General features: G+C 38.1%; 1 protein-coding gene across 2 annotated transcripts in view; it reads right to left on the bottom strand.

The window, feature by feature from the left end:
- Positions 1 to 220: 220 nt before the first annotated feature.
- Positions 221 to 13,562, bottom strand: part of MTMR6 (myotubularin related protein 6) — a 48,531-nt gene continuing 35,189 nt past the window's right edge. For both annotated transcript variants that reach the window (XM_081083631.1, XM_081083632.1), the window contains 5 exons: positions 7,720 to 7,769; positions 6,916 to 7,116; positions 4,620 to 4,751; positions 4,409 to 4,535; positions 221 to 2,337 (listed from right to left, as the gene is read on the bottom strand). In XM_081083631.1, coding sequence (XP_080939757.1) covers positions 2,077 to 2,337; positions 4,409 to 4,535; positions 4,620 to 4,751; positions 6,916 to 7,116; positions 7,720 to 7,769 — 771 coding nt within the window. In that variant the 3' untranslated portion in view covers positions 221 to 2,076. The remainder of the gene's footprint in view (positions 2,338 to 4,408; positions 4,536 to 4,619; positions 4,752 to 6,915; positions 7,117 to 7,719; positions 7,770 to 13,562) is intronic.

The following is a 13,562-nucleotide window of genomic DNA, read 5'->3' as shown; positions in this document are numbered from 1 at the left end:
GCCCACTGTCAACATCTGTCTTTTGGAAAGTGAAGTGCTCAAACCTGATACTGTTATGATTAGCGTAAGGTGCAGGTCCATTTGCCGAGGAGAGGGAAAACAAACAACTACAACTTGATCCCATTTTTTCCCCCAAAAGCAAAACATTTAAAGTAAAACCTGAACATTTAATTACCTTTAAATAATATATGAAATAATTTACATACTATACATTCCCAAACACATTTAACATAAATCCAACTTTATAAGACATACACAATCTGCCTTTTGCCAATATATACCCTATATAGAATGTTAACTGATTTTTCAGTCCATGTGAGAACACATAAACATACATATATCTGCCTCAAGTTGAAGACTGTAAGATAATAAACCAAAGAGCTGACTATAGAATGTCTTCTATGGAAGATTCTAAAACCACAATCAGTATTGGAACCAAATAACAAGGCACAAAAGCTTTCCCTTTGTGGTCACAAAGATTAAGTTTCCTGTCCCAGTGCTTAAATATCACAAATTATATTTTATATACAGTGTATTTCTGTTACTGCTTATAAAGGGGTATTTTAATTACATAATTTGTTACAGAAAAACATTGGAAAAATAAATGGGATTTGATAAGTTCTCATACAATAAAGCTTTTGTTCCACTTGAAAAAGATATTTATGCTCAAAACTAATAATATGATATAGGTATAATAAAGAGAAGCATGAAGGGCTCTTTGCAGATTTCCTTATACCCTTGAATTATAGCTCATGCCACCATGTTTCTTACATTTTCTATTCTGAAGCCAGCTGGCTCCAGCAGTCCTACCTCAGGCATCCAGGCCCTATGTGAATGTGGGTTGCCTAACCATCAACTACCAGTGCTTTTTTTTCAAAACATGGCAAAATGAAACTCTTCCCAGCAGTTAAGTTGTTTTTGTTAAATATTAACTTTGTATTAGGCTACCTTTCATTTTCCTCTTTTTACTTATATATTAACAGAAAATAGTATTCCATATAGAAATGACTGCTTTAAGATTCATATAACCAAGCAAAATATAACTATCTGTATTCCCCTTTTGATTTTTATCCCAAAATGTTTAGGTAAACTGAAAGTAAAATATTCTAGGAAGAGCAATAACTCATTGAGAGATAAAAACAATTTTAAAATATGTACGTATTATTCATTGCTCTAAAAACAGCTTTAGAACTTTGTATTTTTAAAATTACAGTTATCAAAAAAATAAAGCCAACCACAAAATAAGAATCAATAGAATGCAGTAACCCATATATGAAAGATAGTCAAATGTGCTTAAAACATACTTTAAAAAATCAATAACCTATGTTGTAAATAATAAGTCATCAAATGTAGTACTAAGCAAATTGTAAATGGAATAAAAACTGTGGTTTCATTTTGACTATGGAAGTGGGATAAGCTACACATGAACTTAACAGTGTGCCTGTGCAACTTTCTATATAGGAGTAGTGTAGCATGCAAGGCCTGCAGTAATGAGTATAGACTTCACAGATAAAATAAGGCTGGCAAAAAGAAAACCAAACACAAAATTCTGCTCTTGGCTATAAAACCTAAGAGTAAAGAATAAACTGAGATTTTAAGGCTTTCTTAGAAATATTTTTCATGGCACAACATTAAACATCACTATAGGTAAAATATGTAAAAATTCAGTTACATGGTTGCATAATTGAAAGAACATGCCATGTCATTTATTAAGGGACTGCCTTGTCAAGTTCTGTTTACTGGTAATTAAATTATAGTTAAGTAAAGCTACTTATGTTTGACTCTAATTATCATATAAATCATACAGAAATGTCAATTTGCTAGTATACAATGCAAATTGTGTTTTGAATAAATGTCAATATCACTTGTTTCTTAAAGAACTGAGTCATTCCTTACTAGAAATGCAGTTACACTAACTCCTCTCACAAGAGCAGTTATTTTCCTTCCTTAAATGATTAACCTACTATTAAACTCTAAGATCTTTATTAGACAAATTCCTTTTCATCATGCACACAGATCATCCTTACAATGATCCATTTCTTGCATTACAGTCAGTCCAGAAAATACTCTAGGAGTCTAACAAGTCATTCTTGCCACACCATACTCTAAGCTGACCACAGCAGGTTCGGATTTGGAAAACTCCTCAGCGTATTCACTGTAACGATTATCCGCTGGGTTGCTGCCCTCTATAGTTCGAAGAGTATCATTCACAGGTAACAGAGTCTGCTCCTTAAAACATAGGGAGGTTTTGATGATAGGTGACTCAGGATGAACTGGATGTAACAATTCCTTGGTGAGAACTCCATCTATTTGCTCATTTTTGCATTTATTAATTTTCTAGAACAAATACAAATTTGAAAAAAATTACTAATTGCACATAGTACATGTTTAAACAACTGTATATGAGAAATGTATATGAGACATTCACCCTGAGATCACAACTAAATAATACAACAAATATACACTTATTTAGCTAAAGATTTTATTGCATAAAACCTACATGGTTTTCCTACAATAGTTTGTTAGATGGGCACAACAGGCTTTAAAAACACAGAATTTTTTTTAAAAACTGAACAGAAGATTTTTAAAGTAATCTTTGGCAGAGTATGGCACTCTCCAAATCGCTGGACTAATCTGCAAACTAATCTTCCTGAATTACCTATATCTTGTGCCTGCCTCTTTTAACACATCCTCCTCCAGTTTACTCAAGCAGTCATTATTTGTATGACTAAGGAACACCCACCCCTGCCTGAGAGACAGACAAGACCAAGTTATAACAACTGTCTAGGATTTTTAAAATATATACTTACTAATTCTTTTTTATTATATATGACTAGAGGCCCATTGCACTAAGAGATTCATGCAATAGGCCTTCCCTTCCCCTGGCTGCCAGTACTGGTTTTCCTCCGGCACCCAGGACCCAGGCCTTCACTGCTCCAGCCTTTGCTCTGCAGCTTCTCACCTATATATGCAAATTAACCACCATCTTTGCTGGGTTAATTTGCATACTCTCCAGATTAGCTGGTGAGCGTAGCAGAGGGATGGTCAATTTACATGTTTGTCTATTATTAGGTAAGATGGCAAAGAAAAGATTATAGAAAAGTCTTAGGGTGGAGAGAAATTTCTTTTTTAATGTTTTTCACATTTTTTATTTTTAATATATTTTTATTGATTTCAGAGAGAAAGGGAGATAGAAACATCAATGATGAGAGAGAATCATTGATCAGCTGCCTCCTGCACGCCTCATACTGGGGATTGAGCCTGCAACCTGGGCATGTGCCCTTGACCGGAATTGAACCTGGGACTCCAGTCCACAGGCCAATGCTCTATCCACTTAGCCAAACCAGCTAGGGTGAAATTTCTTAAACAAGGTACAAAAAAAAAGCATAAAACATAAAGATTGATAAACTTGACTACATTAAAATTCAAAGCATCTATACAAAATATACTGTAAATAAAATGGAAAGGACAAGCCATTTGTGATATATATATATAACTAAAAAAGAATCAGTGTCTGATATATAAAAAACTCTTACAAATCAATAAGAAAAGGGCAGATAGGCCAAAAGATAGGTCATTCACAGAAAAGGGAAAACCAAATGGCCAGCCAACATATGAAAATCATTCAACTTTAATTGTTATGGAAATCCAAAACTAAAAACAATTTAAATGTTCAGCAGCTGAAAGGATAGACTGTGAGCTACTCATACAAGAGAATATTATACAGTAATCATTAACAAAAGAAATGCATTAAAGCTACACATATCAACTAGAATAAATTTCAAAACAATGTTGAGCAAAATGAAGCACGACAGTATGTCAATCTCTATATATTTTTCAAACATGCAACTTCTTAGCTGAGGGAAAGGTACAGGGGCCTTCATGTTGTTTATTGCCCTTTACACTGCATACAAAACCTATATTCTTTTTTATTTTTTAATATATGATAAAAATAGTATTTAAAATCACCAAAACAGTATTATAAGTTGTGGATATAAACATACATAGAAGTATACAAATGTTCACAGGAATAATTAACACCAAGTTAAGTGAAAGTACATGGGGGGAGCAAGAAAAGGAGTATAAGGGTCTTCAAATATATCATGTTTCATTTCTTAAAACAAAAGCTTGAAAGATCTGAAACAAATATAACAAATGTTACAATCTCACAAAGTTAGGTGGTACATACCCTGATATTTATTATTTTATATTTCTATACTTCGGCTATTTCAATATATCTTAAAATTCAGGAAAAGTGATTCAAACTAACCTATTCAAAATAGAGATCTAACTTTGAAGCAACCATGTGTACTTGCAAGGTTTCCATACATACTAATTTACACTAATTTAAGAACACAATAATACTAATACTCCAAATATATTACATTAGATAATTCAGAATACTTACAGATTCTAAATCTTCAATCTCTTTCTCTAATTGTTTATTTTGCTCATTCATATTCATAATTATGTTACACATTGACTCCCTGGGATGCAACGTTCGATCAAATTGGTGGTACATGTTTCTCCAAAACCTTTATGACCAAAAAAGAAAAAATTTCAATAAATAAATTTATTTAAAAAAACAAGAACATAAATATTTAAAGATGCCAACTTACTTAAAATTGAAAGATGCTGTATTTGGCTCCAAAACAGCAAATTTCTGAGAACTGGAACTGTACAGTGGATTTAAGTACTTCTTTTGGTCATCCAGAAGAAATGGCCACAGGGAGTAAGTCTTCTCTTTTAACCTTATATAATGGGAGAAACATAAAGACCTTTCTCACAGATGCCAATACTCAGTTTTATAAAGCAGGCAATTTTTTTCACAAGTAGATTTAAGTTATAGTTTTTCCTTCTATTCATAGTCTAATGTTATCTTGTCTCTGAATTCTGTATTCTCCTCTCCTTTTCTACTTATAGTCATTTATTAAAATCATGTTTATCAAATACAACACAGGTATATTGTTTTCTCTCAAACCACATACTTTAAGAGATTCCTCTCTTAATTCACACAATTTCATAATCTTTGTCTGGTCTATGTTACACCTACTTCAAATCGTCATACACATACAGCTGACCCTTGAACGACACAGGTTTGAACTGCACAGATTCACTTATACATGGATTTTTTTTTCAATGAAGAAAGAATTGGCCCTGCATATCCCTGGGTTTCACATCCACAGATTCAACCGATCATGATCAAAAACAGTACTTTTAAATCCATGGATGCAGAAGATCAACTTAAAAAATTACATGCAGATTTTCAACTGTACAGGGGTCAGTGCCCCTAACCACCAAGTTGTTTAAGGGTCAACTGTATACTATATAATAAAAGGCTAATATGCAAATTATCCCCTCGGGAGTTCAACCGACCGAGCTCCACTGCTTGTTATGATGTGCACTGACCAACAGGGGGCAGCGCGGAACGAAGGAAGACCCTGGCCAGCAGCTGTCAGCCGGGGGAAGGAAGGCCCTGATCGGCCCTGATCACCAGCCAGGCCTAGGGACCCTACCCGTGCACGAATTTTGTGCACCGGGCCTCTAGTATAGAATAAGATGCTAATGTATTTCTGTTTAGCCTCATTCTCCTAGCCCCATATCTGGGCTGTAATGGCATGTATTACAGGGCAGGGACAAATTTAAGTGTGAGTGGGTACAAAACAAGGAAATTAGGGAAAATCAGGACAGTATTCAAGAATTTTAAAATGCCAATTATACTGCAAATCTAAGAGTAAGTAGGTGAAGTAGGTGAAAAAAGCGTAGATTATTTTAGATAGTATATTTACCAAAGAAACATAAACCAGTGACACAGAGGAAACAGTGGAGAATCTGCTCATTTTTCCATAACCCCTAAGATAACTAATAGGTATGTTCTTAAAGAAATACTAAAAAAATGTACTTTTATTACCACCTTCCTACTTATAAGGATTTGTTCATCCATATTCATAATTGACAATAGTTTTTCCTAAAATTGCTCTGTGCTTCAAGTCACCTCTCCTAATTATGAAAAAACCACTGTAAGATACTATAGCACAGAGGTAAAGTCCTAATAGTCTCTGATTTGGTTCATCTCTGTCATACTCTATTTCACTTGTTATTCCCTTTACACATCTTTAGAATGTTCCACTTGCTCTCAATTCTGCCTTCAATTCTGTTGGGAGTTATAGTATGCGGTTGTCTTCAAACTACCACCAGATTTAGCCTCTCTAATATGTCACTCAGATCTTAAAAAATCTGTAACTGCTCTTGACTACTATAAAAAATCTAATCTTAGAAGCCCAACCTAATACACACACACACTTTTAGCCAGAAGCCTCTAATCCCAAAGACCAGTTAGGGAAGAACAGGTGTAAGATCCAATCAGGATAGACACACTGGAAGCCAACATAGAAACACTTATTTCCCCAAAGAACTGTCTATTTAAAAATGTGAGGAGAGCTATAAGGCTTCATGTTACCTTAAATTACCCAACAGTTGTACAATCTTTTACCAGACTTTAAAACAGTGACCAATAGTTTCTGGAAAATGAAATGTAAAGATTTTAAAATATGTGTGTGTGTGTGTGTGTATTCAGATTGGAAAGGACCATAAGGGGAATTTCGAGGGTGCTGGAAATATTTATTCTGAGTGCTGGTTACACAGGTGGAAAACTTTAACATTTATTGAGCTTCACACCTATAATTCATGTACTTTTCTGTATATATGCTACACTTTAAAACACATTTAAAAAATGTATTTCTACTATTAACCAGAGGATGTGAGAGATATTCAGAGCATACTTGGCTTCAGAAGTATAGACAATAAAAACTTTACAAAAAATTCAGTTCTATTTCATAATGTATTTTATTCAACTATAATTTATGTTAGTCCTCAGCTAAGAAAAAAAAAAGGAGCCCATGTCATCAGTCTTACTTGAGGTCTTCTCTTTCCTTCTGACAATTTCCAAGGAAGTTTCCAAATTGGCATGAATGAATATGTTCATGAATCTGAAGAAGAAATGCTTCATTGAATTCAAAGTCTTGTGGAAACTGTTCAGTCAAATGCCACACACATTCCAAGAACTGAGTAAACACTGGTGAAACTTCCTTTGGGTCTCCATCCAAATGGCCACACCTAACGCCCCCCCCAAAGAAGTACAAGCTTTTAAAAATGCCTCTGAAAGAAATCAATTGTTCAGGTGTTGTTAAATTTAAACACACATTTAAAAAAATCCTAAAACATTGTGCCATTGCAGAAAAAACTGCAATGTTTTTATTGAAACAATTTATACCTAAGTTTTTCAACCACAATTTTTTTTCTTTCATTATTTTTTTTTTATTGTATTGCTTAAAGTATTACAAAGGGTATTACATATATGTCCTTTTTTTCCCCCCTGCCCTTGACAATCCCCTGGCCTCCCCTACCCCCCAGTGTCTTATGTCCATTGGTTATGCTTATATGCATGCATACAAGTCCTTCGTCAACCACAATTTTAAAGGATCTATTGCCTTCTATCTACTACAATCCAGACAAACAGGATGGTTAATAAATTGCCTGAAAATTAACAGAGATATGAGAATTGAAATAACCAAAAAAAAATTAGTCTTTATACAAAAAAGAATATCACACTCTCACCTCCCACTGGACATACAAGTTGATTAAAAACAGAAACATTTTGGCACTCTAAACTATTTTTTCTAATTTTGAAAATTATGTAAATATATAACAGTGACTCACCTCTCTGAAAATTTATGTCCAAAGGAGATCCAATCCTTTTCTATTAAAACCTTAATGAAAAACAAAAACCTTAATGAGAAAAAGTAAAATCTACTTTATTACTTTCAAATATTTTTGTTTAGAACGGATTAAATCCTATTATCTTAAAAACCGCATTTACACATTGCAAACAAAACAAAATGTTTTAAGATTATAGACCAGTGGTTCTCAACCTTCCTAATGCTGCAACCTTTTAATATAGTTCCTCATGTTGTGGTGACCCCCAACCATGAAATTATTTTCGTTGCTACTTCATAAGTGTAATTTTGCTACTGTTATGAATCGTAACGTAAATATCTGATATGCAGGATGTATTTTCATTGTTACAAATTGAACATAATTAAAGCATAGTGATTAATCACAAAAACAATATGTAATTATTATGTTTTTTCTGATGGTCTTAGGCTACCCCTGTGAAAGGGTCGTTCGACCCCCCAAGGGGTTGCAACCCACAGGTTGAGAACCACTGTTATAGACAAAAGATAGCAAGAACCTAGATTAGAGGTTGGTTTAACAGAGTGAAGATGATCCATAAAAAGAAACACAGGAGTCTTATAATTTAAATTATTTCTATTGTATTTATTACATTTCAAGTGAAAAATGTATATTATAAAGCACTGTTGCATTTACGTTTTTGTATGTATAATGATTTTTGCCAAGAAAAAGTACTAGGAAATGTAAATAAAAATGTTAACAGTGGTTAACTGTGGGTAGTAGATTCGAGTTATGTTTTAAACCTTTTCACTTACTTGTACATTAATTACATAATAGTTAAAAAATGGTAAAGAGCCCTGGCTGGTGTAGCTCAGTTGGGTGAGCATTGTCTCATGCACCAAAAGGTTGTTGGTCCAATTCCCTGTCAAGGCACATGCCCAGGTTGGGGGTTCAGTCCCCAGTGGGAGGCAATCCATCAATGTTTCTCTCTCTCTCCCTCTCTCCAAAATCAATTTTAAAAATCCGTATTTTTTAAAAAGTGATAAAGAGACCACTGAAAAGTTTGTATTTAGGTTCAAATGTTAATATCTAACCTCTTGAATGGACTGTATCTGTTTTCTGTCTGAAATAATAACACTCTAATTTTTTTCAATCTAACTAACCTAAACAGCATATCTTCTTAGTATTTAATATACTTCATAATTTAATATATAATCACCAAGTATATTCTTTTCACAGTGTCCAAATTGCCACTTTTAGCTTCTCTAATTTGATGTTAAATATCTCAGAAGGCTATATAATGGGATGAGTGAAAAATGCAGTTTCTGGAGTCAGAATGATGGACTAAAGTCCTAACATCACCCCTTCCTAACATCACCCCTTTCTTACCTGTGTGACCTCAGGTACATGGCTTTCAGGCTGTAACCTCAGATTTTACTATGAGCCTCCTGCCATTTTTCTACACACCAAAAAGTAACACTAAAATCTGTCTCACTAAACTTATTCCTCTGCTTACCTCTGGGAAGGGTAAGAGAACAGCACCATCCATCCTAACAACTGAGTTCCTAGCCTAGAAATCATCCTAGAAGAGGATTCCTCTCATGTACCCCACATCTATCCATGAATAACTCAAGTTATCACAATAGTTCCTACACTGGTCTCCTAGTCTCCATTCCCACTCCCCTCTTCCTTTAAGGCACCAAACCATTTTTTTAAAAGCCCTCTAATGGTTCTCACTACCCAAATTCTAGTTTTCTCTTCCTCAGGCCCCCAATTCCCCTATATTCTTCTGCACCCAAGTCCCTAGCCCCCAACACTCATGCATGTTTAATCCCATGCAGTCACGGAGCTATGCTTTAATTCTCACAGCTCCTTTTGCCTCAGACACTCTCACATTGTCCCTGGGTCATCTATAATAATAAAAGCACAATATGCTAATTACACCGGAGAGCCAAACGACCTTCCGAACGTCATTCCAGACATCCTTCTGGATGAAGCTTCAGGGGCAGGGGCCAAGGCAGAGGCAGTTAGGGGTGATCAGGCAGGCAAGCGAGCAGTTAGGGGTGATCAGGCAGGCAGGCGAGCAGTTAGGGGTGATCAGGCAGGCAGGCAAGCGGTTAGGGGCGATCAGGCAGGCGAGCGGTCAGGGGTGATCAGGCAGGCAGGCAGGCAAGCAGTTAGGGGCGATCAGGCAGGCACGCGAGCGGTTAGGGGTGATCAGGCAGGCAGGCGAGCGGTTAGGGGTGATCAGGCAGGCAGGCAAGCAGTTAGGGGCGATCAGGCAGGCAGGCGAGCAGTTAGGGGTGATCAGGCAGGCAGGCGAGCATTTAGGGGTAATCAGGCAGGCAGGTGAGTGGTTAGGGGCAATTAGGCAGGCAGGCAAATGGTTAGGGGCAATCAGGCAGGCAGGTAGGCCAGCAGTTAGAAGCCAGCGGTCTCGGATTACAAGAGGGTGCAGGCCGAGCTGAGAGACTCCCATCACCTCCCCCGTGCATGAATTTTGTGCACTGGGCCTCTAGTGTATTACATGATTTAATTTGGATATCTAACAAACAAATTAAAAACAAACATGGCAAAGAAAATATTCCTAACCTTACACTCTCAAAGTAAACAGAATATTATTTTATTTTATTTTACTTTTTTAAATATATTTTTTATTGATTAAGATATTACATATGTGTCCTTGTCCCCACGTTACCCTCTACCCACCCCCCCCCCCCCGCCCCCGTTGTCCGTGTCCATTGGTTAGGCCTATATGCCTGCACGTAAGTCCTTTGGTTGATCTTTCCCCCTTACCCCCACCCTCCCCTACCCTCCCTCCAAAGCCCAACAGTCCAATCAATGCCTCTCCTTCTCTGGATCAGTCCTTGTTCATCAGTTTATGTTGTTCATTATATTCCACAAATGAGTGAGATCATGTGGTATTTATCCGCTCTCCAGTTCCATCCATGCTGTGGCAAATGGTAAGAGTTCCTTTTTCTTCTTCCTCTTCTTAAAGAATACCTTTCAGTATTTCATATAATGCTGGTTTGGTGGTGATGAACTCCTTTAGCTTCTTCTTATCCGTGAAGCTCTTTCTCTGACCTTCTATTCTGAATGATAGCTTTGCTGGATAAAGTAATCTTGGTTGCAGGTTCCTGCTATTCATCAGTTTGAATATTTCTTGCTACTATCTTCTGGCCTGCATGGTTTCTGTTGAGAAATCAGCTGACAGTCGTATGGGCACTCCCTGGTAGGTAACTGACTGTCTTTCTCTTGCTGCTTTTAAGATTCTCTCTTTGTCTTTTGCTCTTGGCATTTTAATTATGATGTATCTTGGTGTGGTCCTCTTTGGATTCCTTTTGTTTGGGGTTCTCTGCGCTTCCTGGACTTGTAAGTCTATTTCTTTCACCAGGTAGGGGAAGTTTTCTGTCATTATTTCTTCAAATAGGTTTTCAATATCTTGCCCTCTCTCTTCTTCTGGTACCCCTATAATTCTGATGTTGGTACGCTTGAAGTTGTCCCAGAGGCTCCTTACACTATCTTCATATTTTTGGAATCTCTTTTCTTTTTTCTTTTTCGGTTGGGTATTTTTTGTTTCTTTGTATTTCAAATCTTTGACTTGATTCTTGGGATCCTCTTGTCTGCTGTTGGATCTCTGTAAATTATTCTTTATTTCAGTCAGTGTATGCTTAATTTCTAGTTGGTCCTTTTTCATGTCCTCCACGGTCTCACTATACTTATTGACGGACTCACTAAATTTATCGGCGGTTTCCATAAAATTCCTGAAAAACCTTATAAACGTGGCCTTGAACTCTATATCCAGTCGTTTGCTTTCCTCCATTTCTGCCATTTGTGACCTGTTTCTTTGTCTCCACATTTTGGCTGCTTCCCTGTGTTGATAGAGTGGCTTTGTGTGCTAGGTGTCCTGTAAGGCCCAGTGGCTCAGCCTCCCCAGTTACCTGAGGTAGCTATGCCTTGGTTGTTGTAGGATCGCTGGAGTAATTGACCTCCAGGCCAATTGGCAGTGAGAATCAGCTGTGTCTGCAGTGGGACAACTTCTGTGCTGGAGACACCCTTCTGGGGCAAGACTTGCTTCAGTGGGGCTTTGGTGCTCACTGAGACTGCACCCTGAGTGTGTCCCTTATGGATCTGAGGAGTTGTGATCTGGATGGTCCCCCTCTGACCACTGGGTACAGTGGCTCTTGGAACTAAGGAGGTGCTAATTTAGCCTCTGCCTGAGGTTACACAGCAGGAACTACGAAGAGAACTGCAGATTCCCCTTCCTTTTTTTGGCCCTGATGAGGCTCAGCTGTGAAGCAATGCAAGCCGCTGTGGGGCCTTGGGACTTCTCTTGGAAGTTCTGGGTCTGTCTGGCCAGGCTGCAGTTAGGTATTTACCGGTTACAAAGGGCCAGGGCATTCATATGCAAAAGCCTCTGCCGCAGCCTGGGTGGGGCGGGGCTCAAGGAATCAAAGGGCGGAGCAAGCAGCTATGGCGGAGCCTCAGCCCTGCCCTAAGGAGTCGCGAGTCTCAGTGTCCCGGTAACGGCTGCAAGCACCGCTGAGGGAAAGCCGCCCTCAAGTTCGCCCGCTGCCAAACAGTCCAGTTTCTCCCCGTATGAGTCCTGGGTCCCCACAGACTTCCCGGAACCGGAGTTCAGAGCCGTCGGGAGCTTGTGACTCCCTCCAGATTCAAAAAGACAGCCGCGTTCTCAGGTGCCAGCCCTTTTCTGTGCGTGCGCGAGCCCGCTACCTCTGCACTTTACTTCCGCAGCTCCTCTGGCTCTCAGTGTGCTTTTCTTTCCTTCTAGTTGTAGAATTTACACTCCGCCATCCTTCCTGTAGTTCTGGATGATGTCCGTTTTGTGTTTTTGATGTGTTTTTCAATTGTTGTGGGAAGCAGCAATTTCCCGGTGTTTATCTATGCCGCCATCTTAGTTTCCCCCCAAGAATATTATTTTATTAACAGCACTTCCATTTACCCTATCCCAGATTCAATATGTTAGCACCACAACATAATGGTGCTAAAGAGACCTAGTGATGTCAAACCTTTTCTTGCTTTAAGATGGCACTGTATTTAATAATTCTAAACTAATGAAAACTTTCTCACATCTCTTCATTTACTTGCCATGAGTTAAGATATATACTTTGAAAAGATGAGTTAATATGATCATACTTTAAAAAAAAAAAAAACAAGCCCAGTCAGTGTTTCTCAGTGGATTGATCATGTCCCATGCACCAAGAGGTTGCTACCTTGATTCCTAGTCAGGGCACATATCTGGTTTGTAGACTTGGTCCCCAGTAGCGGGTGTGCAGGAGGCAACTGATCAATGTGATGTTTCTCTCTTATCGATGTTTCTCTTTCCCTTTCCTTCCTCTCTAAAAATCAACAAAAAACTGCCGGGGTCCAACCCCAGCGGGTCCAGGGGTCCCCAAAGGTGTGGATGGAGTAGGCGAAGAAGGAATGATACGGAGACAGCGTTCAGTTGATCAGCAGCCTAGCCAGGATCTCTAGCCAGGATCTCCAGCCAAGTTCTGGTCTGGATCTCCAGCGAAGTTCTGTTTAGGATCTCCAGCCAGGTTCTGTCCAGGTTCTCCAGCCAGGTTCAGTAGCCATGTTCCCTCTCTAGGTTCTCCAGCCAGGTTCTGTCCAGGTTCTCCAGCCAGGTTCAGTCACCAGGTTCTAGTCAGGTTCTCTTGCCAATTTCTGTAGTCAGGTTCAGTCCAGGATCTTTTGCCATGTTCTCTCACTAGGTTCTGTCTCTAGGTTCTGAGGCCAGTTTCTTTCCAGGATCTTTTGCCATGTTCTCTCCAGCGAAGTTCTTCTGTCTCTAGAGAACGTTCTGTGTAGGTTCTGTCTTCTAAGTTCTGTCTTCTTACATCTGTATT

Source organism: Myotis nattereri, assembly GCF_964212035.1.
Source record: "Myotis nattereri genome assembly, chromosome: 2".
NCBI classification, from domain to species: domain Eukaryota; kingdom Metazoa; phylum Chordata; class Mammalia; order Chiroptera; family Vespertilionidae; genus Myotis; species Myotis nattereri.
This window is presented reverse-complemented; position numbering and strand designations above follow the sequence as displayed.